Source organism: Engraulis encrasicolus, chromosome 24, assembly GCF_034702125.1.
Source record: "Engraulis encrasicolus isolate BLACKSEA-1 chromosome 24, IST_EnEncr_1.0, whole genome shotgun sequence".
In the NCBI taxonomy this organism is placed as follows: Eukaryota; Metazoa; Chordata; class Actinopteri; order Clupeiformes; family Engraulidae; genus Engraulis; species Engraulis encrasicolus.
The window spans coordinates 29,495,385-29,520,620 of NC_085880.1; the positions used below are offsets into that span (position 1 = coordinate 29,495,385).

The window sequence follows — 25,236 nt, forward strand, 5'->3', positions numbered from 1 at the left end:
TGGCAGGGTTATTAAGTCCTCATGAACGTAATAATTTCCTGCCAACGTAATAATTATTACGGTGGCAGGAAGCTGTATTATGTTGGCAGGAGGCAAGAATTTATTACATTGGCAGGAAATTATTACGTTGGCCGGGCTATTACATTTGAAAGGCACACTTTTTATTACGTTGGCAGAGTTATTACGTTGGTGGGTGTGTGGTGATCCAAATAAAAGTACTAAACTGTGTGTTTCCTTTTTTTCTGACTAAACTGTGTGTTTGAGTAACTGTAACTAACAGTAACTGCTCCCACACATTATGTGATAACATACCTGTAAATACACTCAGTATTAAAATCCCACTGATTAATTACTGCATTTGAGATGACAACCAAAAATGTCTCAGCATGAAGAAGTGAATTTAATGTGTGGGGTCACTTACACTGCTACACTCTTAAATTCATGGGATGAACAAACGTGAGCTGTCATGTTGGGACAAAGGGGTCTGTTGTACCAGGCCCAGGGAGATGGAGTGCCCCGAATTGGGTCCTCATTAAATAGATGGAGTAAGGGGCTATCAGATGATTTTGTCCCAGGCCCTGCAAAAGCTGTCAGTGGTCCTGTTTGTTTGGTACACGCCGCGGATAGAAGCAAAGGATGGTTCTTTTTATGTGATCAGTCATTAGTTGTAGGCCTGGTTTGAAGTCGAAGGTCATACGGCCACTAATTTTATTCACCACCAGATGGTAGCATTTCGACTGACATAAGTCGGTGGGCGTGCCAGGGAAAGTGACGCAATGGCGTGTTTCCACTGCGTGAATTTTCCATGTGTGTGGTGTGCGTCGGCGTCCCTCCTCGCTTGCCATCGAACGCGCCGGGAATTTCGCCGGTAGTCTACGGCATTTCATTCTACCACCAAAAAGGCAATGACATCAAAGTCTAAGTCATCGTCAAAGGGATATAGGTATGTAACATTTACCTTTCAGTATATGAAGAAGCTTTGTTGTTATGTGTTGAGGAATTTGGGGAGTTTAGCTGATGTTAGCCGGCTAACAGGCTAACTTTTACTGGATGCCAGAATCTTGCATTGGTTTGGCGATTCCCAGATTCACGCTCCCATCTCATTACACTCCCATTTCATCTCGCTCCCACTAGCCAGACTAACGGTACCACCGCCATATTACGGAGCCAGTTATCTTGTTGATGTTAGTTTTTTGTTTCTAACCCTAACCTTAACCCTAACCCTAAACCTAACCCTAACCTTAACCCTAACCCTAAACCTAACCCTAACCCTAACCCTAAACCTAACCCTAAATTGCTTGTATGTGGCAGTATATGATAATACGTGAAATATAATCGGGTGGGGACCGCAAGTCCGGGAGTGATAGAAACACCGGGGACCGCACGTCCGGGAGCGAACTCCGTTGGGAGTCTCAGTCTGTATGCCGGTTTGGCTTGCTGGAGTAGGTACCGGTATTAGCTCTAGTTAGCCTAGACCCTCAATAAATCGATGGTGTGTTTTTACGAGCGTTTAGTCAATCTGATGGAATGCTTATCGGAATACGTCTGTTATTTGTATATACATTTGGCTGAACAAAACTTAAAAACGCAGTTATTAAGTTGTAAGGGCTGAACCGGTGGTAGATGGACACTCCCAACTGAGATCGCTCCCGGACGTGCAGTCCCAGGTGTTTCTATCACTCCCGGACGTGTAGTCCCACCCGATTATATTTCACGTATTATCATACACTGCCACATACAAACAATTTAGGGTTAGGGTTAGGTTTAGGGTTAGGGTTAGGTTTAGGGTTAAGGTTAGGGTTAGAAACATCAAAAAGATAACTAGCTCCGTTATATGGCGGTGGGACCGTCTGGCTAGTGGGAGCCAGCCGACAGGGGAGCGTCCTGCGTTGGGAGCGTCAATCAGGGAATCGGGCTGAACTAGGAAGTCAAGCAAGTAAGGGGACCAACGACATACGAAACCGTATCATGTAGCCAAACGGTTTGTTTTCTTTCAATGCAAATTATCACGTGTTTTGACATTTTGATTCGATGAAATATCCTCTATTTGTGAACTATATTACATTTGTGAACTTCCCTGACTTTGCATCCTTTCACGAACGTGGAGATGCATTAATCTGCCAGTAGGTATCGCTAGTAGTAGCCTAGTCAATTTGATCTATTTCAGCGAGCGTTTGACAGATTTGCAAAACCATACACGTGGCAATCTGCTGACTCTTCACTTTATTGATATACATTTAAGTTGTTTGTTTTATGTAGTGGGAAGTGGTGAATGGCATTGATCCTGTCATGTTATTGCCGGTCTTTTGTTATCATTGACCTAACGATGACTGCACCTTATAGTTGGCTCAACTTCCAGTGCCATGCGGTGTGATATTTGCTAATCAGATTGGATATACTTCTCTGCCATAGTATATTTTGTCAATATAACTTTTTTTATGTACGAAACTGAAAACCTATTGCGCCAAAATGGTACTGGCTACAGCAGTCACTCTCTGTGGCTGCAGTGGTCAGAGAGGGCAATTTCTGACAACTGAACAAAGTCTTTGAGATGCTGACAAAACAATAAAAGCAGACGGGGCGTCCTTGAAGACATTATTTGCCTCTTATTATATGGTTGTGACGTCATCTGTCGAATGCTCCATTCATTTCAACGGGGCTCCCCAACGTTCGGACGTCTGTTATTTTTCGATAACGGACGGGTTGGTCTATAACAGACCGCTGTCAATGGCAACAAGACTTTTCACTGCTAAATCGACTTTTCAACAAGACTCTAATCAGCTGCTGTGATAGACAGCACCCGTTGTCCTGGCTACCGCTGTCAATGGCAACAAGACGTTCACTGCTAAAGCCACTGGCTTGTATACAAGTCAGTGGCTAAAGCGAATGTTGCAGGGTGTCCGGTCTTTTGTCACTCTAATCAGCTGCTGTGATAGACAACACCTGTTGTCCTGGCTAGCCTACCTAGCTGTTGCCTAGCGGTGTTCCACATCGGCACTGTTTTGTTTTGCGCAGCAACAATCTTAACATTAAATAGGTCTAAAGAAATGTCCCCGCATGTGTGAATCATTTAAGTATATCCATATAATAAGCGGGTTAACTTTCGGCGAGTCGGTCGCTTTGTGGAATAGCAGCACTTCAGAGAGAACAAGACCCCTCCGCTCCGCGTCGGGGTCTAAAGATTCTCTCTGTCGTGCTGCTATTCCACGGTAGCGACCTTCTCGCCGAACGTTAACCCTTACTTCATTCACTGTCTTCTCTGGAAAAGCTGTTCTTGGAGACAGTGCTTTCTAGCCCGTCCTCTGCATCCCCCCTGTGTGGGCCCCCCTCCCTCATATGGTGTGTACGTGCGGAATGCGATAGCCATGGTGGAGGCTGCTTGGCTGCGTCACTGCTGATGACGTCGCGGAGAGCTGTGGATTGTCGACTGATAAAATCATGAAGGCAAACAACTAATGTTCAGTGTTTTTGTTTTATGAAGAGGAAGCTGACATACACGGATTGTCGCTATTCGAAAATCTTTGCTTTGTACAATAGGACGAGGTAGGACACATCGCTTATTGTCGGATATAAACCATTTGCTGTTACCTTGGAAGCTAGTGTTGTCCACCATTTTACTACAGCTTGCACAACAGCATTCAACCGGGACTGCTTTGGCAACACAATTTCTCATTGAAGGGCAGTTGCTTTTAAGTGTCCAAAACGAAATGACAACATTGTACTGACAACGTAATGACAACGTTTCTCACCTTTTTTCGTAATTGCTTCGTAATAACTACAGGAACTATAACTATACTCTTGTCAATAACATTAGCTTAACAGCTAGTAGGTGATAGCATTATAACAAAGGTGCTGTAGATGCTCAAAGACAGTATACATTTGTTATACCTGATATGTAAACACACACCGTTCTTTTCACAACACTGACATTCACATAGGCTATATGGGCTCTTTTGAAGTGCATAGTCATCCAGCTGGCTACTGTTGCTTATTTTATTCCTGGACATCCCACCACGTTCAAGGTCAGGAAAGAAAATGGCTAGATTCTGGAATATTTTTCTAACTAAATGCCAAACCTATGGTTAGCACTTTATTGTCCACACTGTATTCAATTGCTGTATATTTTTTGACTGATTTTGACAGCTTTTGGTTGAAGCATAAGGGGCTGTCGTATCACCAGAAGCAGCTAGCCCCAGCTGTAGCCTGCTGATATCTCATGGTGGGGTCATATCAGCTCTAACCGGTCATGAGTGTGCTGTTTTAACTACTTGAAATTGAGCTTTCTCAGTAATATTTGCCGTGTGCTCATCTCAGATGTGTCTTTTAAGCATTTGAAGGTCTTAAGCTGACCTTGGCTCTGCTGTAGTGGTCTGCTGCAGGTTTTTATGACCCCACATGGAGAAAGGGAGAGTGGCCCTTTCTTCCTCAGCAGTTGGGAAATCTCTGCTGTTTGTTGACTATGGAAAATTGTGAGACATTTTCTATAAAAAGCAATGTTTTGTTTATCTGTTACCACATTTGATTTTCTCACTTTAGACACCGATTTTATCCACATTAATTGTATTAAGTATGATCTTGGCCAAACAATGACTTCTCATGTATGTTGGTGATTGAGCGTTTGTGAAGTGCTTGTGTTTCATGTGTTTAGTTATGCCCAAGTGGGAATTAAGTCATGTAGTAGTGGTACTACAGTACTAGGAAGAAGACGTTTCCCCCATGTGATGTGTATTTTCCCTTGCAACTCAGCTGTGGGCCCCTGATTATTAACTTACGTGTACAGTGGGGCAAAGTTTGCCTTCTGTGCACCTGCTGGTCGTACTGGACTTTGCTTCCCCCCGTGGTGGACTAATCTGTGTGATTCTATGTTCTCACTGCATTTTAGACCTTCATGCCAGAGCTAATTTCAGCCATTGAGAGGTTTTGAAGTAAACATTGTTCATCTGTGTATTTTGGGATGAAAAGAGTCTAAATCTCTAAGCCTTTGGTTGGCGCCCAGCTGCATCGTGTTGTGGTCTGGGTGAGGTGTTTGGAGTTTATTACTGTATTCCGAGCTCCTGCCATTGTATTGCAGTCTATTACAGCACACCTGACAGACACACAAGTTGTTTGTTGTCCTCTGGGAGGCTGCTGACCTCGTGTGTTGCCTCATTCACAAAAGGGTTTTGTTGTGGTAGCCCAAACCTCTTGTGATGGACGATGGGTGTATTTACGGTACATGTGTGCTGGGCTGTCAGAGGCTATCTATTATGGTGAGAATGACTCGCAAGCATGCTAAAAGAAATCATTTTGTGAGAACCACCCAGCTGGCCCCAAACAATTAATGCAGCTGTTAAATGGCTCCAAAGTGTAGCAAGCTCTTTTTGACCAGAAATCAAGGCCGTCTCTGGACAAGGGGGCTTTGCTGCCAAATCCTGACCAACAGACTTGTGTCTATTCTGTGAGTGTCGAGAGACTGGGTCCACCTTTTCAGTGCCCCCTTTCAACTGTTTGTATCTGGGGAACTGCCACGACTCTTGGGTTTGCATGTGAGCAGGGCAGCTGAGGGGTGGTGGCAAAGGGGTACGTTGTCCCGGGACGGATGAGATGGGGGGCCCAGAATGGAGTCCCCATTGCAATGTATACATGTGAAGGTGGGCCCTTTCGGATGGGACCAGCAAAAGCTGGCAGTGGCCCAGCATGTGAGTGTAGAGTAGAGCCTCTGTGATTGGACAACTTCCAACATGACCACCCCCTCTTTAGCAGCGTATGGTATGGCTTTGCTCTTTCTCTCTCTCTTTCTCAACCGGCCCACGTGAGCACATAACACCCTCTCAGTCACAGCCCCTGTACCACTCTCACTCACCCCTCCTCTACTTCAAGGGAACTCGGATGTGATATTCTGAGAAGCTTGACTGACCTGCCTGTCTGCCTGTAACAGGAACGTGCCGGCAGACTGTGATATTTATGGCACCTCTGTGAGGGAGGGAGTGAGAGCTGGAGAAAATGTGCGAATCATTCTAGTTCCTCCCTTCCTTTCCTACGGACTACGTCCTCTTGATTCTGTCGCTCTTCCACTGTTAAGGAAACAATAAGGCTTCCCCCCATTGAAGAGTGATCATGAATGAGAGAATAACATCTGATTATGCTCATCAATGACATTGAGCCTCTCGTCACATGGCCAGAGAAGATGGGGCAGTAGGTAGGAACGAAAATGATCTGCCGGCAGTGTCTGAAGGAAGCCTTGACTTCTTAGGCCACCGTAATCTGTCTCAGTCAGAGAGAGGCCCCCTGCTGTGTGGACCTGGCCCAGATCCATAGGCACGGACCAGGTGACCTCTAACCAGCATGGCAGCTAAACGACTTCCAAGACTTGTATAAATTACATACAAGCTAAGTTGACGAGGCAAAGCAAAATTCTCCCATTCAATTATTCCGGAGTGGAGCAAAGAGAAGCTTAGCAAAGACTTTAGAAGTTTAATCCCATACAAAATGAGGAGGGAATTCAGCTGGCGGTGTCCAATCAAATCAGCAACGCAAATGTCTCCACTGCAATTTGATTTGCTGCAGAGTTCACTGGATTTTTGTCTGGCTTCGTTCAGTTACCCTCCCCAACTGACTGTACTCAGCAAGACTAGATGGCACTAACTGACAGTGAAGGAAGCAAGAGCTGGTATTTCCTGTCTGTGCTGTGGTGTCCCAGATGCCTTGGGCTATTGTGTAGACGATGCTTAAGTTAAGCCTAGTCTAGTTGCTGGTAAAGGCTGTGTGGTTGACCTGGCACAAGTACAGAAATGTTTCACTGTAGAAGGAAGTGAAACATCAGCTGCAGACTTGAAGCGCGGGGAAAAAAATCCCTTCATGTGTTTCCGTGACGAAACAGACCAGCCCTTTGTCGGGCAAAGAATAGTGAAAGGCACAGAGTGGTACGTGGACTAGCTGATGGTTACAATGTTGTAATTTTCCAAAGAAAATCACACCTCAGAAATAAATAGCATTCATGATTTCTGGAATTACTTGATTTTTTGTTTAACAGACAGACTGCATTGTGGGCCATTATGAAGCTTTTTCTTATACAACACAATATAGAAATATGAGCAATTATGAGCAATATCTCATATGGTGTCCTCTCTGTGCGTGTGTGTGTGTGTGTAGGATGCCCGGCGAGGAGAAGGAGAGGAGTGCCCTGCGGCAATGCACTCAGGCCCGGGGCCAGCTGGAGGAAGCCATCGCAGAGGTCACCAGAGCAGAGGCCCAGCTCAGAGACAACTCCAGAGAGGTGCACACACACACACACACACACACACACACACACACACACACACACACACACACACACAGCTCAGCGACGACTACACACACAAACACACACGCAGTGATGGGCAGTAGCTTCGCTACAAGCTACTAGTTTAACTACATTCCCCAGTAGCTTGGTCGTAGCGTCACTACTTTATGTATCGAGTAACTTCCCTGTAGTTAAGCTATCTTTTGTCTCAAGTAGCGACGTAGCTTCCACAAAAGCTACATTTTGTTGCTTGAAGAAAAAAAAAGACTCTCTTTCCCGAGATCTAGGCAGTCACACAGGGGTTCCAAGACCCACCTGCATGAAATGAAGTCAGAGGTGGTATATACTTGTAACTTTCTTCCATGCTACTTTTTAACACGTCGCCTTAGCAGAAAACCGACTGTTTTTTCCTTGCTAAGCCTACGTTCTATTATTATGTAAGTTAACCGCAAGTAGCGGCAGTTCTCAATTGCGATGCGATGCGCACATAGTAACGCAAGCTCATGTAAGGTAGGTCTATATGATGGAAAAATGTTAGTGAATTGGGGGGGTGGGACGCCAGGGAGTGCCCCACACTGTCCCTCAAAAACATATGGATATGTGGATATGGATCCATGTCCCCCCTTGGACATGGGGTCACAATATGGACATATGGATCCATGTCCCCCCTTGGACTTGGGATCACCCTAGGCCTGTGTCCTATAATGATATTTAAAACACACTGAATGTATATAATAAATGTCAATTAAGTATAATGAGATCATGTTTTGTTTAATGAAGGTAGGCCTATCTGTTATTTTAAATCAAGCTGACAATATGTTTGGAAAATGTAGCTTCTGGTGTAGTGAACTACATTTCCACATTTTTGAAGCTTAGCTCACTACATTTCTGATGGTGGTAGCTTTAGTGTAGTGAAGCTTATTTTTATGGTTGAGTAGCTGATAGCTTAGCTCACTACATTTTACAAGTAGCTTGCCCAACACTGCACATCCGGGTACTAAAAACTTCAGGGGGGGCATATGACCACTCAACAAATAAAAGAAAAGACGTACAGCCCTATGTAGGCCTAGACGGGGAACCGCAACATTTTCCTACTTGGGGCCCACTTGAATCTTTTGAAAAAGGTTGGGGGCCCACCTCTGGGCCAATAAACAATTCAACTCAAATGAATTGTCAACAGCAACACAGATGCAACATTTTATTTCGATTTTTAGAAAACTGTTCCAGGGCCCACTTGGAATACCTTCGCGGCCCACAATTTGAGAAGAAATTGCCTAGACATTACAAGCCTGTACATGTACACGTGCAAACAAACACACATGACACGCGCTTCATACAGAGGGGCATGAAAAGAGCAGGTGTCAGCAGCACATTGACCTTTTGACCCTGACATTTACGTGGTTATAATATGAACCATAAAAACGCTCTGCATTTTCCTTATTTTCATGTTTTGACCATTTTCAAGGACTGGTTCATCAGCCTTTTTCGGTTTTTACAGACAAACGTGACGTGATAAGCGGCCTCATTTTCTGTTGTTTTGGCCCAGTTTTTAAGCCATGTTGATGCGTTGCCTGCCAAGAGCCTTTGAAATTAACAGTCGTAGATTTATGGGTATTTTACAGTAGCTAGCTACCCACCTTTTATGACACACACACAGACAGGCATACACACACGCAAAGCCTTTTGTTCCCTTCCTTCCCAAAGCCACAGCATGATGGCACACATACACATGTAACCATCCTCCCTCCACACACACACACAAACACACACACACACACACACACACACACACACACACACACACACACACACACACACACTCACAATTGTTGTTGCCATTGTTTGCGATGCCCACAGGTGTGTGTGTGTGTGTGTGTGTGTGTGTGTATATGAATGACCTCGGCACAGTTAATTATTGCTTTGGAATATGTGTGTGTGGTGGTGAGTAGGAGGTGGGTGGTAGAGTCTGGATACGTGGTGTGTAGGGACGGAAGGATGGGGTGGGTGGGGGTTGTGAACGTGACCAGGGCCTATATAAAGAGCCAGGAGAGAGGTGTGTGTATGGTCATTGTGGCATTGATCTCTCAACTGTACTCTGGGCACTGCTCTACCTCTCCATCAGACAAGGACTAATAGCTGCTGATAAACTAACCCACTGCACCATTTAGGACTGAGGTAAAAATCCTTATCTGTATTGTAAGCAGGGGAACTTGGACTGGCGTAGCTGCCTGAAGACTTCAGTGGTTTTTCACGTTCATGTTTTTATTGTATGTGTCAGTATTTACTCAACATACACCATAGAAGTCAAATTTTTGGACAAGCCGGGTTGTCGTCAAGGATGTGTGTATGTGTGTGTGTACATCTGTGTTCTTCTGACATTATTTCAGTTTGTGTCTTTGAACTGTGTGTGTGCACTTCTCTTGAGTGTTGCTCACCTGTGTTCTGTCTTGTGTGTGTGTCTGTGTGATGCTGACTCACCTGTCTCTATTTTGTCTTCTCCGCTAGTGTCGGGTGTGTATATCATGTGTTGCTTACATTTGTCCTGTGTTGTCTCCTGTGCTGCGGTGCTCAGGTGAAGACTCAGCTGCACACCTGTATCAGCCGGCACCTGGAGTTCCTGCGCTCTCGAGAGGTGTGGCTCAGGGAGCAGATCGACCTGGTGGAGCAGCTCAAGGCAGAGGCACTACAGCAGCAGTTGCAACAGCTCTATTGGGTACGTCTCTCTCTCTCTCTCTCTCTCTCTCTCTCTCTCTCTCTCTCTCTCTCTCTCTCTCTCTCTCTCTCTCTCTCTCTCTCTCTCTCTCTCTCTCTCTCTCTCATACACACACACACACAGTCTCACTCACTCACTCACACAGACACAGCAGACACACAACAACACCAGCTGCAGCATCTTTACTGGATAAACACTATGGCGGTAACGAACTGAGAAATGGTGATTCACTGAGCCACAAACCTGTCTCACGATGCAAGAAGGCAGAATTGTGAATATAACAATGCGCGTGTGTACTAAGGCTTTGACTTCGATATTCGAATATAAGTCGAATGTTAAGAAAATTCGAGACATTCGAACGAATATTAATTGGCCATTAATATTCGAATCTGACTTGGGTATTGCTTTTTTGGGCATTTCATTGTTGTTGATTAAAATCATTTCCTTGTAAACATCGCAATTCACAGTCTCAATTTATTTTTTCCATGGCTGGTTAATCACTACAGCTGTGTTGAGGAGAGTCGCGTGCGTGTGGCTCATCTCTCTGTGTTCCGTAGCAGGACACTTGCGCCAGGCAGTCTCCCCCTGAGTCCGCATAACAAGCAGATGAGTGCTGCAGAGTTCCATTAAAGTGAATGGCTACAGTTAATAAACAAAGCATCATCACATTACTTTCTGGAGTTGTTGACGAGTTTCTGGAATTATGTGATCCAACCCACAAGTACCTGTGATTACGCCAAGAGTAAGATAATAACTTCTTGTTTTTTGGATTTTGACCAAATTAGCTTCATTGGTCTGGGTGTCAGATCAGGCAGACTCCAGGTGATGATTTTGTTAGCATGCTTTAGCATGTTTTTAGCGCACTGCTAGTTTGTGTAATGTTTGTTTTTAGACGAGAGCAGTCATCTTACCTGGACCTACAAACACACTACCTAAATGTCCGTCATTAGTGATAGAAAATAAATACATATTTGTTGATATTGGTGCTGTGTGCTCAATTCTCATGATTCCCATATGATCCAATTCAAATTTTAACTTGGGCTACAAGTTTGACATGGCTGCTAGCTTTGCCATGTTTTCATCTACATTCACACCTCTAAGTACCGTCTTCTTATAAGTGCTGAACGATCGCTAAACAATAATGGCTGGTTGAATGCATGTTGTTAATGGGCCATTAGGCTACATCTCTGGTTGGAATAGCCTTTTACTAGTCTTACTGACTGGGGGAAAGAATAACTTCAGCTTGACATCAGGTCTAACTGGGGCAATTTTAATGGTAAAAAATATGGATAAATATTCGAATATATTCGAATATCGTTTTTAATTTAGAAACGAACTTCGACTATGATTTTGGGGCACAAGTCAAAGCCCTAGTGTGTACACAAACACGACAGAAGCCCTGCAGTGTCCGTTCTAATGGATCAAACGCACGCGTGTGTGTGAGCACACGTATATAAATGCAGGCAGGCAGGCAGGCATGCACGCACGCACGCACGCACGCACGCACACACACACACACACACACACACACACACACACACACACACACACCTGGTGCTACATGCTCACATCAGCTGTCTTGCACCAGCTTTCACTGGGTCTGTGTGATCATCTTCTCTCACCAGAATACAATCTTGCACACTACAGACTTTGCTTGGTCAGCTACATGTAGGCCTTAAAGTGATACTGTCCCATTTTTTGGAAATAAGCTTATTTTACACCTTCCCTTGACTTAAATAGTAGGGGGTTACCATTCTCCTGTACTTTCAACCGTTCTCTGGGTATGGCAGTGCAAATTTTACCTCCAAGCTAGCAGTTAACATTGAGTCCTATGAGACCAGTTAGCCGCCAGCTGGTCTCATAGGACTCAATGTTAACTGCTAGCATGGAGGTAAAATTTGCACTGCTATACTCAGAGAACGGTTGAAAGTACAGGAGAAAGGTAAAACCCAATCATTTAACTCAAGGAGAGGTATAAAATAAGCTTATTTCCAAAAATGGGACAGTATCACTTTAAGCAGTTTTACCATATTGTAGTGCTGACATTGCAATACGTTTTGATGATATGCTTGAATATCATGTGTTTTTGTATACCTTTGTGTTCTACACGTGTTGTTTTTGTTTTGGACAAGGAGGAACTGAATGTGCTTAGTTTTCTTCCTACAAAGGACATGTTCCCCAAAACCTATCCTTAGTGCTGAATTATCTCGCAAGTTGACATGTGTTGACATTTCTCCTTCATGTTTTTGCAATCTTAAACACATGGATAAAATGAACAGTCTTTACTTTAGTGTATTCTGTGTGTGATTCCACTCGTGCACAGTGTTTTGTCCCTCTTCAGCTCTAGCAATGGTGTGTTTTCCCTCTAGTACACCAGTATGTCTGCATGCATGTGTGCTTGTTTATTAATTCTTCTAATATCTGCTATGTGTGTGTGTTGTCTCTCTGCAGCTCCGGGGCCAGTTTGACACCCTGATCCACCAGCTGGAGAGCTCCCCCAGCAACCACGATATGGCCAACCAACTCACCAGCTGCCTGGAGAAGTGAGTGTCTGTGTGCGTGTGTGTGTTTGTGTGTGTGTTTGTGTGTGTATGTTTGTAAGTTGTGTGTGTTTTGTTTGTCACTCTGCGTGCATACCTCTGTGTGAAAGATTGAGCATTTCTTCAGAGACTTTTTACTTGTGTTGAAGGTAGCGTACTTTAGTTTGGGTGTGCCAGAAAAAGACGGTAAAGGTGCGTCGTGGGGGAGCGAGGGTGAGAGACCTAGTTAGAGGGTGTGCGTGTCAGTCATGTAAATTATTATTTTGGAGGCAGAAGCGTCATGAGCGATGAATAGAGGCCCTGTACAAGTCTAATCCAGGAGATAGTGGCTTGTTGGCTGAGATCTCCTCATAATGACGGGATTATTGTCAGATTACTACCTTTCTTCACCCAAAGAACGTGTGGGTGTGTGTGTGGTAGAGTGTGGGTGGGTAGGTGGGTGGTTGCCGCTGGTGCCTGTGTTTTTCCCCTTGAAGTAAACACCATCACCATAATTGTGTAAGACCAAAGACTGTTTTTAAGTAGTAATCACCCCCCTATATGGCATCAGGCCATACGATTGGTTCAGCTTGGGGTTTGTCTGGGGTGGAACGATTATCTGAAAGTTTCAATTGAGCCAGTGGAGGGGTGGAATGGGCGGGTTTGAGCCGTGAAGATTCTGATTGGGCCAGAAAAGGGCTGGAGTAGGTGGGATAGGGTTCCAAAGGCTTCAATTGGACCAGAGGAGGGTTGGGGTAGGTGGGTTCGGACCGATATGGTTCTGATTGGCTCGTTTTTGTTTCATAAGTGAGTCTGGAGTTGTCAGAAGTCCAGATGAGCTGTGAGGGTCCTGTTGTGGTTTCAGAGAGAAGGCGAAGCCGTGGCCCAGGCATCTCTGGTTGGCTACTGGCTCTGTAGCTCTGTGTGAGTTTGTTCACAAGGAATTCCTAAAGGGGCAGCAAGTTCTTTTCCGTTGGCCGCTGTGTTTTATGTTGTTTTGTTATGTAACAAGGGTGATTGCACGTGCGTGTGTGTGTGTGTGTGTGTGTGTGTGTGTGTGTGTGTGTGTGTGTGTGTGTGTGTGTGTGTGTGTGTGTGTGTGTGTGTGTGTGTGTGTGTGTGTGTGTGTGTGTGTTCTGAATCAGTCCTGTTCTGATGATCTCTGTTTTTATGTGTGTACAGGTTGTCTTCCCTGAGCCTGAGTCCAGAGGAGACCCCTGACATGAGTTTTCAGGCAGACGCCCGATCCCTGCGTCAGGCCATCACATCCTTCGGGACCATCAACACACAGGTAACACACACATGCATACTCCCTCCACTCCTCTGTTTTTAAGTGTTGCGACACACTAAACCATGTTGGCAACATTATCACTAGATTTTATTAATTCTCCCTCTCTCTGTCTCTCTCTCTGTCTCTCTCTCTGTCTCTCTCTCTCTCTCTCCCAGAAGGAGGCCTGTGTTATCTCTACTCCCCCCACTTCAAGGGCCAGCTCCTACGAGAGGCCTTGGCTGCAACAGAACTGCCCTGTGGCCACGAAGAAGCAGGTACGCCTTACTAACACACACTGATCACCTATTCAAGACTTCTCATGAAGAAGCATTGCACAACAGAGATTCCAACTAAGGCATGCACGAGCAAACAATGTGCAGAGCACATGTCCCTGCACGTCACTCAAAAGCCCAGTCATACACACTGCTTTCCATGCGTCAAGGACCTGTTAACACGCCTGTAACCTGATCCATTTTCTCTCTCTCTCTCTCTCTCTCTCTCTCTCTCTCTCTCTCTCTCTCTCTCTCTCTCTCTCACACAGAAGATGGAGGTTGAGCGCAGCACTCCTCTAGCTGACTGGCTCCTGGGAAACAAGCCAGTGACAAAGGCTCCCATCGGATTCCAGTTCAGCAAGAACACCCAGGATTGGTTGGTTTCCCCCAAAGAGCAGCCCCAGGTGAGCCGACCAGGGCCTCCCGTGGTGATTGTTACAGGCACCAGAAAGGATGTGCGTGTGTTTGGTTGTGTGCATGTCAGGTTCAGGTTTCTGGTGTGGAGTTTCCCCCCTGTATATAGTCTCAAAAAAACGTAAACGCAACACAAACGACTTTGTCTGAACACAAAGCACATTTGCATTATGGTTGTATTCCGATGTTAATTGCTGTGACGTGAGGAGGGATTGCCCAAGGCCCATACAGTTTGGAAACTGCTAAAGATTGAATAGATTTTCTCAAGGGGTACTGTTGTGACCTGCAATTGTAGTTTCATGGTTGAAGGAAGGGAGTTTTCTAGAGAACGTATAAAGGTGCCGGGTCTATATTGGAAGTGTTTTTCTCCACACTTAAATTTAATCGAAATACATGTTATATACAGGGCTTTTAAATTTGTGATTCATTTTACAAACATAGTTCTGACCAGAGTCGTTTTTGTCCCTTCTTGCTTTCCGTATCGCAGCAGCAGCAGCCTAGCCGCCCGCTGAGCACCTTCGACTTCCAGAAAGCTTGGGGCCAGCTGAAGGACCTGGAGGCGTGGCTTATCCGCGAGAAGACACCAATGAGGGAGCGCGCCAGCAGCACCTGCAGCACCGCCTCCACCTTCTCCATCGAGAAGATCGACGAGTCCGACTTCCAGCTGACCGGCGACGAGGACGAAGATGACATCACCGCCACTACCACCACCACCACCAATCAGACCAAAGCCAGCCAGGAAGGACCCGCCTCAAGCACTGGCGAGGAGCTTGCCGATTGGCTGATCATGTCCGCTCCCATGGAGATGGATGCTGCTACTGGTGGAGTTGAGCTCTGGAAGTCGATCCTCAAGCCATTCCAGGAAGGCTATTCGGCCAGCGAATGGCTGCCCGGCTCTGGCCCGGCTGTCGTTTCCATGCCGGCTGCCTCCCCTTCCTCCCCTTCCTCCGACTGTGATTCTTGCTGTGGCGGCGCTGGCAAGAGTGCCCCCAGCTTCGAGATTGAGAACCTGGGCAAGCTCAAGTGCCTGAAGACCCCGCCCTCCTCCGGCAACAACACTCCCTCCTCCCCGGTAGGCGTGGCGACCAACCCGGCGGTTGCGGCTGTGGAGCTGTGGCTGCAGCGAGCCTCCAGTGCGCAGGTGGAGCAGGTGTGTCGCGCCAACGAGTCCTGCGGCAGCTTCGCGCAGTGCGTGTGCGATGACAACTGCGGCAAGGGCGCGCTCAGCGCATGGCTGCTCAAGAAGGAAGGACGCGACAAGAACGGCGTTCCCAAAGAGAAGACCGACGCCAACTCTGACTCCTCCGCTCCCGCCAAAGCCCAGCTGTACGCCTTCCTCTACCCCCGGGCTGCCACGGCGACTAGTGACCCAGCTTCGTCCCTTTCTGACTGGGTGTGCCCCCGCGGAGCCTCCCCTGCCCCCTCCAACGCCTCCAGCCAGCTGGAGAAGGCCAGCCGCGAGGAGCGCAGCAGCTCGCTCCTGGAGAAGGCTCTGGCCGACACTGACCCGGCCTCGTCTCTCTCTAACTGGGTGTGCCAGCGCGGAGACTCCCCTGCCTCCAGCCAGCTGGAGAAAGCCAGCCGCGAGGAGCGCAGCAGATCTCTCCTGGAGAAACCTCTTGGTGATGATAAGGAGACGCAGAGCCCCTTCCAGACGCCCCTGAAGCCGGACGCCTGGGTGCTGCCGCAGAAGACACCCCGAACCCCTTCTGCTACCCCCTCGCTCACCCCCTCGATCACATCCACCCCCACACACAAGCCCTCGGCCCCCGCCACACAGACGCAGGAGACCCCCAGCAGCATAGACGCACAGGAAGACAAGTGGCTGCTACGCAAGAGGGCCCAGGCACAGGTTTGTGTACACACATAAACGCACACACACACTTAGGGGTCAAGTCCTTCCACTTTCATACACACACACACACAATCTTTTCACTCTCTCACACATGCACACTCACAAAACACCAGTCTGCACACACACAGGTAGACAATGATCAACCTAAGGCTCACCTATATACATTTATTCAGTTTTTGCAATCTGGTACCTGGTACCCGACACCTCATACCAGTAGCCTCCTGGGTTGCCGTGCAATATCATTTTATCAGTACACTACTATTGATTAATAGCGTTATTGTGGAATCTGTGTATTTACCATCTGACAAATGAACCATCAAGCAACTGAACTGATAAGTCCGTATGGATATCTCCGGGTCAATATAGATACGATAGCTTCCTATTTGGAGTACAAAGGTCAAAGTCTGGTTAAAGAATGTACCAGACCATTGAAGGGCTGAAGGGTTAATGAGTGTTGTGTTTTGGTCTTGTTCAGGAGCGGATGGCCTTACCCACAGTATGTGATCTATTCTCGTGTATGAAGCTTAACGGAGACAAGGAGAAATGGCTTCACAAGACCACTATACAGGTAAGGGGGAAAAGTGTAGGCACGCACCACACACAGTCCCAGCATGGAATGTCAAAAAAAAAAACAATGCCAATATTCAGTCACTATGTACATTTTGAAATAGCTATTGGCTGCTTAATTGGCAATAAACTAAGTACATGAATAAACAAAAAAACTGCATCACTAGATCCCTGATGGCTTACTTGACATTGCCTTGCCTGTTGTACCACTGTAGTCATATGAAAATATGTCTCTAGTTTCACCAAGAATGCTGACTGACACCATCTCTCTGTTTCCTATTTCTCTTCTACCTGCAGATGTGAAGATGCTGTTAGCCTCTGAGATTATTTTTTTTTTAATTCTTCAATTCCTCCATTGATCTTCGGAGGAGCCGCTGTTGGCCTAATCGCACAGACGCAACAATATGCCATCTTCTTTGCACCCCGCACTGCACCGCCCCCTACTCTGCCCATCCTCTGCTGATGTGTGTTTGGGAGTAGAGGACACGGGGATGGGGGGGGGTCCTCCTGCTTCACCCCTTCTCCACCTTGGCTCGCTCTGCCCAAGAGACCCTCCAATCTCGCGCCATGATTGGCCACAGAGTCTGAGAATCAATTGCTAGATCGATCAATTGATGGTCCATGATGTGATTGAACTGGAAACAGGCCTGCTGGACCATGTGAAAAATCTGCCTCTCTTCTATTCTCTTTGCCTCCTAGTGTGTTTATCACTCTCAACTTGTTCTATCTAATTTTACTTTATTTTCATTTCTTCATAGTTTGTAATCTGAGGTGAGCGTTTAGTTTAAAGGCCCCTAACTGGCAGTCCGGATGGAGAGCAAGTGTGCGTGTGTGTGTGTACGTATGTGTCTGTGGGCAGACGTGGCCGAAACGCATACAAGTACACGCATATCATGTGCATACATACCTGGAGAAAAGGACCAGAACAGTGCTTATGCCAGAAGCGATCCCTTTTTATTTTAGTTAAGCTAGATCTGTCTAAAGGACAGACAAGAGTAGTGGGGGCTGGGTTTGAGGGTAAGAGAGAAGACGTTGGTTTAAGAAGAGTCAGCAATGGAATGAAAATATATATTTATTTACGTCAATATATTGAACGACAGTGAGGAGCTGTGCCACAATCGCTTGTTTAACCCATCCCTTTTCTGACTCTTGTTTTTATTTTAATTTTTAATTGTTAATTTTATTTGTCAAAGCTAGGGCCAACCTTCAGTATTGGCTTTTCCATAGTGGGCAAGTGCCCCCTTTGAGTTTATTCTCTGTGCTATAAAACTGATGCTTATGAGCTGAAGTTGGCATACGCTATACGTACATGTGCCAGCTATATCGCTAGTCTTTACAAACCACAGGGTTGTATAGGAATCACACTAGACCATATGTATTGTAATGCTACAGACACATGTAGTCACATACACTCTCATGTCATACTCACTTAGCCCACAACCTGGCTTTAAGCGCTCCCACATAATGTGCCTGTTGAGTGTTGAATTGCTTCGAGTGAATGGACTGTTGGAACGCATGTTGTGTCTAGAATGGAACCCAATCAAAAACAAGTCCATTCTGCATGTTTGTTTTGTTGTTGCTTTCTTTGTCTGAAGTGTGAGTGTGAGTGAGTGTTGGGGTTTTTTTTAATGCCCATGCTTAATTTCTTTTTTTTTTCAGCCACATGGCTATACCATATTTGTAATCCCAGTGGGGCCAACCAACTCTCACATAATCTAGTACTTATCAAATTGAAAAAATATTATATATCATATATATTAACCACTGATGCGTCTATGTGTTACCTCTCCAGTAGACCCCTATGATATGTGTCCGTAGATACTGAACGTGATCTAGCACATTGTTGTCAGCAGCACCTCTTTACACTGTCAGATACTGGAGGGCTTTGGGAAGCAAATCTCCTCACACCTGATGCACAGCCATGTCCTCAGCCTTTGAGCCTGGGAGTTAATGTTTGATTAGAACATAGACTTGGTAACCCGTGGAGATTGGAATGGCCAGGTGTTCTAACCTGGCTATCATGAGGCCTGCTCCCCCTGTCCTAAGCATGGGCACTCGGGTGCATCATGTGTGGATACCTGTGGACGGGTATGGTTACCTTTATAGGTGACCCCCAAGCTATCTCTGGTCTGGAGTGTGGCTCTGAACGTATCTTCTGTGGTGCTCCACCTCATACACCTTTCTGCTGGCTTCTGTTCTGTTCACGTTCTAAAGATGTCTACATTTCTGTTGGTTCCCGCTTTACACCCTTCACTGCTGTCACACCTGTGTCCTCTCTGACTCTTAATAAAAACCCACAAACTGAAGGTGCCTGAGGCTTTGTGTTCTATTATGAATGTGAGGGTGAGTGTGTGAAAGCCCTGGCGGGTCGGGAGTGGAACCGTGTGTGTGTGTGTGTTCGTTCAGCCTGTGGGGATTGGAAAGTTTGAGAGACAGGTACTGCATACAGTCTCTGTGGGCTGGGAGATGGTAATTTTGGAGACCTTTGGCAATAAGCATAAGCAGCACAGTAAAAAAAAAAAAAAGACCAACTCTATGCTCTGTGGTCACTGATTACAGGAGCTGCATCTGCGTAGCCTGCTGGGACCTGCCTGTTTATCAGAGCCTCCTCCACCCAAACAAGTGACGCTAGCCCAAGTGGAATGCACTCTCCTCGGCTCTACCGTACAGGCCCTTTCGCATGTTGCTCTGAGCAGGGCCTGATGGGAATACATGATTAAGGGCCAAAGCTGGATAAGAGCTGGCAAACACACTGTACTGAACTACAAGTACATGACTGCTGAGTTTGTGTTGCAACCAGAAATCTAAAGTCAGGTACTACAATCTATAAGTTACCCAGTCAGTAAGTATTGTGGACTTGAAAATATACTTATTTGTACAATTAAATACAATTCTATGAGGTAAATGTATTTATTTATCTGGTAAATTACCATATTTTTACTTCAATGTAATATATTTGAGGTCTTTAGGTCTGTTCCTGTAGACCTGTTTACAGCGTATATTATTTGACTTATCCACAACCAATGTGGATGTGCACACTTCACTATACTGCAAACACATCATATGCAGGCACCACTCTATACTAGCAGTGGATGTCTCTCACAAGACAGGAATTTCATGCTATCAGCTCTACTCGAGGTGTGAAAACAAAATACTTTGACAGAGGGGACAAGAAAAACCTACAGAAGCTTCCATTTTGCCTGTAAGGATGTGACAGACATGGTTAGGGCCCAAGAAGTCTGTCATTTATTTACAGTACATATCCTTATCATCCTTATCAAACATGTTGTAAATTAAATAGACCAAAACATCCTTTTATGATAAGGTGACAAAAATACAGTAGGCCATTTATATTTGAAAATGCCTTAACAAAACAATAACAAAAGTGAATTTGGTGACCTCAGCGTATTGACACAGCAACATTGCTCAGTTTCACTGCTCAAGTGTTATCATTTCTAGGACTGTGTAAGGGCAATAAAACCAAGATAAGCAAAGGAAGGAGCTTCCTTCTCTGGCAGGTTGCATTTCTCTCAATACACAGGTTAATATACCGTAGGGTTGTGCAATATGGCAAAAAGGTCAGATAATGATTTTTAATATGAAATTTCGTTGTTTTTTTTAAACAGATCTTCCCATTTGAAACCAGATCTTTCCACTGAAGAGGGCATTTCAGGGCTACAAACATTTCTGAATAGATTTTACTGAATACCACATACAAGCAATTTTGCAAGTGCAACCATTGACAAACTAAAACACACTGATAACACTGATTAAGTGCACTATTGAAATATTGTAAAGACCGTTGAAATAAAAGTGAAGACAAGACAACACTAAGTAAACATCACTCTGATAAAGTGAACATCATCACTCTGAGAAAATAAACATCTTCATTCCAACGCAATCTATACTTTCCATACTGCACTTTGGCAGATTTCTGACAATCTTCTACTCGTTCTTATTCTTCATGATTTGATATCATCATATCGCCCTACCTCACTGGTGCCATGCCATCACAGGTGGGTACTGCAATGAGGCAGCAGTGACTGACTGTATGAATAAATGGTTCCAAGTTTGAGTTCCACCCTTACCACTAGGAAGAATGTGTGGTCTTGGCCTTCACCTTCATCCATGACTGAAGTGCCTTTGAGAACAAGCCCTGCATTACTCCTGGAGTTACAACTATGACAATACCCTGTATTGTATCTAAATAACACGTTAGTCACTTTAAATGGAGGCGTCAGCTAAGGGTAATGCATTGAAATATAGCCTACTGTACCGGTAATATGAAATGTGGTAGCTCTCTTAATAGAAAGGTGTTATTAGTCTGGCTGTTGTATATGGGCTTGGCCGGGCCCAGGCCAGGGTAGGCTTTTCTGGCATCATTCTTTCACCAATAGTAAAGGGCTCATATAGTAGAAGGTTTACCACTGCCCCTGGGTAGGCTAACATGCGCTCTAAAGTGACTACACCTGCTCTTTTTGCGATACCACATTTGCTAAACAAGGGTCAGTGTCAAGTTCTTCCAATGCAAATGGACACATACAGTAGGCCTACATTTGTTTCTGCCACACAGGGTGAATGAGAGTGACCTACCACAAAGACGCCAATTCCCAAGCTCAAGTGAAAGGGAAATAATTATTATGTGTGTTGTTGAGCTTACTGGGTGGGCTGATCCTAAATGAAAGATCAAATTGCTATTTACAATAGTTCCATGACAGCTTTCATTTTTTTTTCCATGCAGGCCCATCTGTGTCTTAAAAAAATACAGTATTTTACCTCAGTGAAGAGGATCATCCTGTCAACCCCCTCTTTCATCATCAGCATTCATTAGAGACAAGCTTAGGTGTACCAGTATATGTTTAACTCTTTTCAATGATATATAGACCGGCAAACATGTGCTGTGGGTTGTGTTACAGTATAGTAGCGTTGGCTCTTAGATTGTACGTTTCTCTAATTCCCTAGTTTCACATCTCTCTTGGTCATGAGTTGGATGCTTTTCTCTTTCATATGGTATGGTTTTTTTACTCAGTTCTGTCTTTGTCTTTGTCTTTGTCTTTGTGTGTGTGTGTGTGTGTGTGTGTGTGTGTGTGTGTGTGTGTGTGTGTGTGTGTGTGTGTGTGTGTGTGTGTGTGTGTGTGTGTAGCCTATGTGTTTCTATGCTTCACCAGTTTCCTGGTGTGGAGGCAGAGGTCACACGTGTGTGTGTGTGTGTGTGTGTGTGCGTGTGCGTGTGCGTGTGCGTGCTGGGGCCCATGCATGCATGTTCATGTCTTAAACAGAAACTACACTATATTACCAAAAGTATTGGCTCACTCATGCAAATGTTCAGAACCAGGTGTGTGAAATGCAGACTATTTTACAAACATTTGTGAAAGAATGGGCCACTCTCAGGAGCACATGGATGACAGACTGGTATGGATGAACTTGACTGGCCTGCAGTGTCCTACCTGAACCCAATAGAACACCTTTGGAATGAATTAGAGCTGAGACTGAGAGCCAGGCCTTCTCGACCAGCATCAGTGTGTGACCTGACCCATGCGCTTTGGGAAGAATGGTCAAAAATTTCTATAAACACTCCTCAACCTTGTGGACAGCCTTCTCAGATGAGTTGAAGTGGTAAGAGCTGCAAAAGGTGGAGCGATATCATATTGAACCTATGGGTTAGAAATGAGATGGCAGTTCAGATAGATGAACTAGTTAATAAGATCAATGGAATGGGTTAGTGGCTCTCTCTTGTGCCGAAATTGAACCACATATCCGGAATTCCCCTTTGTAACATTGTATACTTGCTGTAGATGTGGCATGCCTTTGTAGCCTGCTGTCGTTATGTCTCACAAGACAACAACCCAGATGAGCTTCCTGTGTTCTGAAAGGACCTTATCTTGTGCCTGATACTCTCATTGTATGTACTGGATATGTTTCTTTAACAGCTTACACACTAATTAGCAGAGGAAGAATATTTGCTTTCAGACAGTGAAAAAGAATTCAGTGAAGCCACTGGGCTTGATAAGTGACATAAATCTCTTATGCCTGAATTGAACCACAGATCGAGGAATCACTATGGTCCCATTGCATAGTGCTGTATATGTGCATATTTTGTTGCCTGCTGCCAAGTTCTGCCTCGTGCCTCGTTCACGCCCGTGTCCTGAAAGGACCTTACACCTGATACTCTCTAGGTGTGCCTTTCGATTTGCCTTTAACTGCTTAGACATTAATTCACATAGTGTGTTATGAACTAGCTAGTAAAGTCACTGGACTGGTTTGGAAGCAGAAGTATCTTTCTGATGTCCTAAACTGAAGTTCAGATCCGCGACCCACTTCTGTAAGACTGCATGGTGCCATATGCAGCGTTGCCTTTTGCCAAGTTGGCTCATGGGCCAACTCCCCAGCTGAGCCGCTTGTGTCCTGAAAGGACCTTTTGCCTTACGACACTAGTGCTGTATAACCTGGTGTGGATTCAAACAGTCAGCACATCAGTGTTTAATCTAAAGCGCCATCATAAGCGCCAGCCTTCATTGTGCTTTATTATTTCCTTCTGTCATATATCCCAACTGAGAGACTAAAAGGGGATAACAAACTGCCAAAGAGACAAAACAGCACACTTCAAGTTTAGGATGTCACGTTTTTGTTTAATTGCCATTTTGTCAAGTGGATCAGAAACCTTCAATGTCATTGTGCGTATAATAGTTTACAATGTTAATTGTGTATACTCGTGTCACGTAAAGGCATTGCATAATATTTGAGCAAATCAGAAACCTTCAATGCCATTGTGCGTACAGTTTCAATGTTTGTGTATACTTATGTCACATAAAGGCATTGTTTTGCATTTTGAAACTTTTAATGTCATTGCGCGCATGTTCATGTGTGCAGTGTCACACAAAGGAATAGTGCTGCATTTAAGCAAATCAGAAACTTTCGATGGCATTGTAGGTTACATCAGTTATGTGTATAGTGTCACGATAAGTGTCACAATTTGTAGTTTAAACTCCCATGGCGTGGACCAGTGCAAAGCAAACAAAATCTCTCTTGGTCCAGTCAACTTGTTCCAGCAAAGACCATCATAAAACCATATTCTATTATTTTTACAGATTAATAAGCATAACAATAAACTTTAACATTAAATAAACAAAATTAAAAGTAACATTAATATAAGTCACAAAAAAATCAGTATCAAATCGACATGACATGAAATCATTGCAGGTTGATTGAGTGCATTTAAATTTGAACATATTTTAACATAGAACTTTGTGTATGCGTATGACTGGGACAAATAAAAAAATTAAATAAAATACAACCCGCAGCTCATGCTTCGCAAAGGCCACTTATAGAGTCAGACCCCAAAGAAAGGCCAAAGCTTTTACCCATCATAACAGGTACTTTGGAATTCATTCAGTGAAGGCCATCATAAAGAACAGTACTTTAATCACACAAACACCCTCTCTGACACATGCACATACAGCACATGTGCATTCAAGCTTGCACACACACACACACACACACACACAGACACACACACACACAGACACAGACACACACACACACACACACACACACACACACACACACACACACACACACACACACACACACACACACACACACACACACACACACACCTTAAGCAAAACTTAAACCTGTCTTTTGGCCATGAGAACCATGCAAAGGCCCCCTGTCAGAGAAAAATGCAACCTAGCGATCAGCTGCTACAATCAGACTCCGTAGTGTTTAAACCAGCGACTGGAGGGATAAGCTGCTTTTCTACATGACAACAGGACTTTGGTGATCCTGCAAGTGAAACTCTAGTGCAATTTACTTGACTTAATTATTGACTGAATTAGTGCACGTTTAAACAGGACACTAGTGCAGTTTGCTTATCAGTGAGTGCAAAGAAGAGGTGCTAATCCCCCATTGCCAAAGAGCCATTGGTCAATCTTTAAATGAAACACGAGTGCAATTTGCTTATGAAGCACAAAGACAAAGCAGATCATTGTGTAGCAGTGCTGCCTTTGAGAAACACTGACATCAGAGCCAACCAGATACCAGTCCTCCAGTACACTGGCACTATAGGCATGTATAAATGTATTATATACTGTATATTTATGTCAATATGTTGTTTTAACATATCATTTATTATATGTCTATATAATATATTATATCTGTATGCCATTTGCAGTTTCCCAGCACCATAGACATAGACACAGGGTGTCCCAATAAAATGCATACAGACCTTACATCTACATCAGGTAGGTAATTTATAAAAACAATATATGTGATTTTCAAAGTATAATAGAACTTACAGACTCGCTTTAAGTTTATTGTGTTGTCACCATCTGTTCTCAAACTAATGGGGGTGACAAAACAATAA

At 44.8% G+C, this 25,236-nt stretch overlaps 1 protein-coding gene across 4 annotated transcripts; it reads left to right on the top strand.

The window, feature by feature from the left end:
• Positions 1-822: 822 nt before the first annotated feature.
• Positions 823-19,177, top strand: ncoa4 (nuclear receptor coactivator 4). Of its 4 annotated transcripts, none has more exons than XM_063191438.1 (10): positions 823-943; positions 7,132-7,255; positions 9,834-9,974; positions 12,426-12,517; positions 13,676-13,784; positions 13,940-14,038; positions 14,305-14,439; positions 14,937-16,301; positions 16,780-16,872; positions 17,169-19,177. In XM_063191438.1, the coding sequence occupies exons 1-10, from the start codon at positions 906-908 to the stop codon at positions 17,172-17,174; spliced, it is 2,202 nt and encodes a 733-aa protein (XP_063047508.1). In that variant the 5' UTR covers positions 823-905; the 3' UTR covers positions 17,175-19,177. The 4 variants fall into 4 exon arrangements, with proteins under 4 accessions (XP_063047508.1, XP_063047506.1, XP_063047507.1 ...); XM_063191436.1 differs by lacking the exon at positions 823-943 and adding an exon at positions 3,248-3,543; XM_063191437.1 differs by lacking the exon at positions 823-943 and adding an exon at positions 3,248-3,543 and having other exon boundaries at positions 13,943-14,038.
• Positions 19,178-25,236: the final 6,059 nt, after the last annotated feature.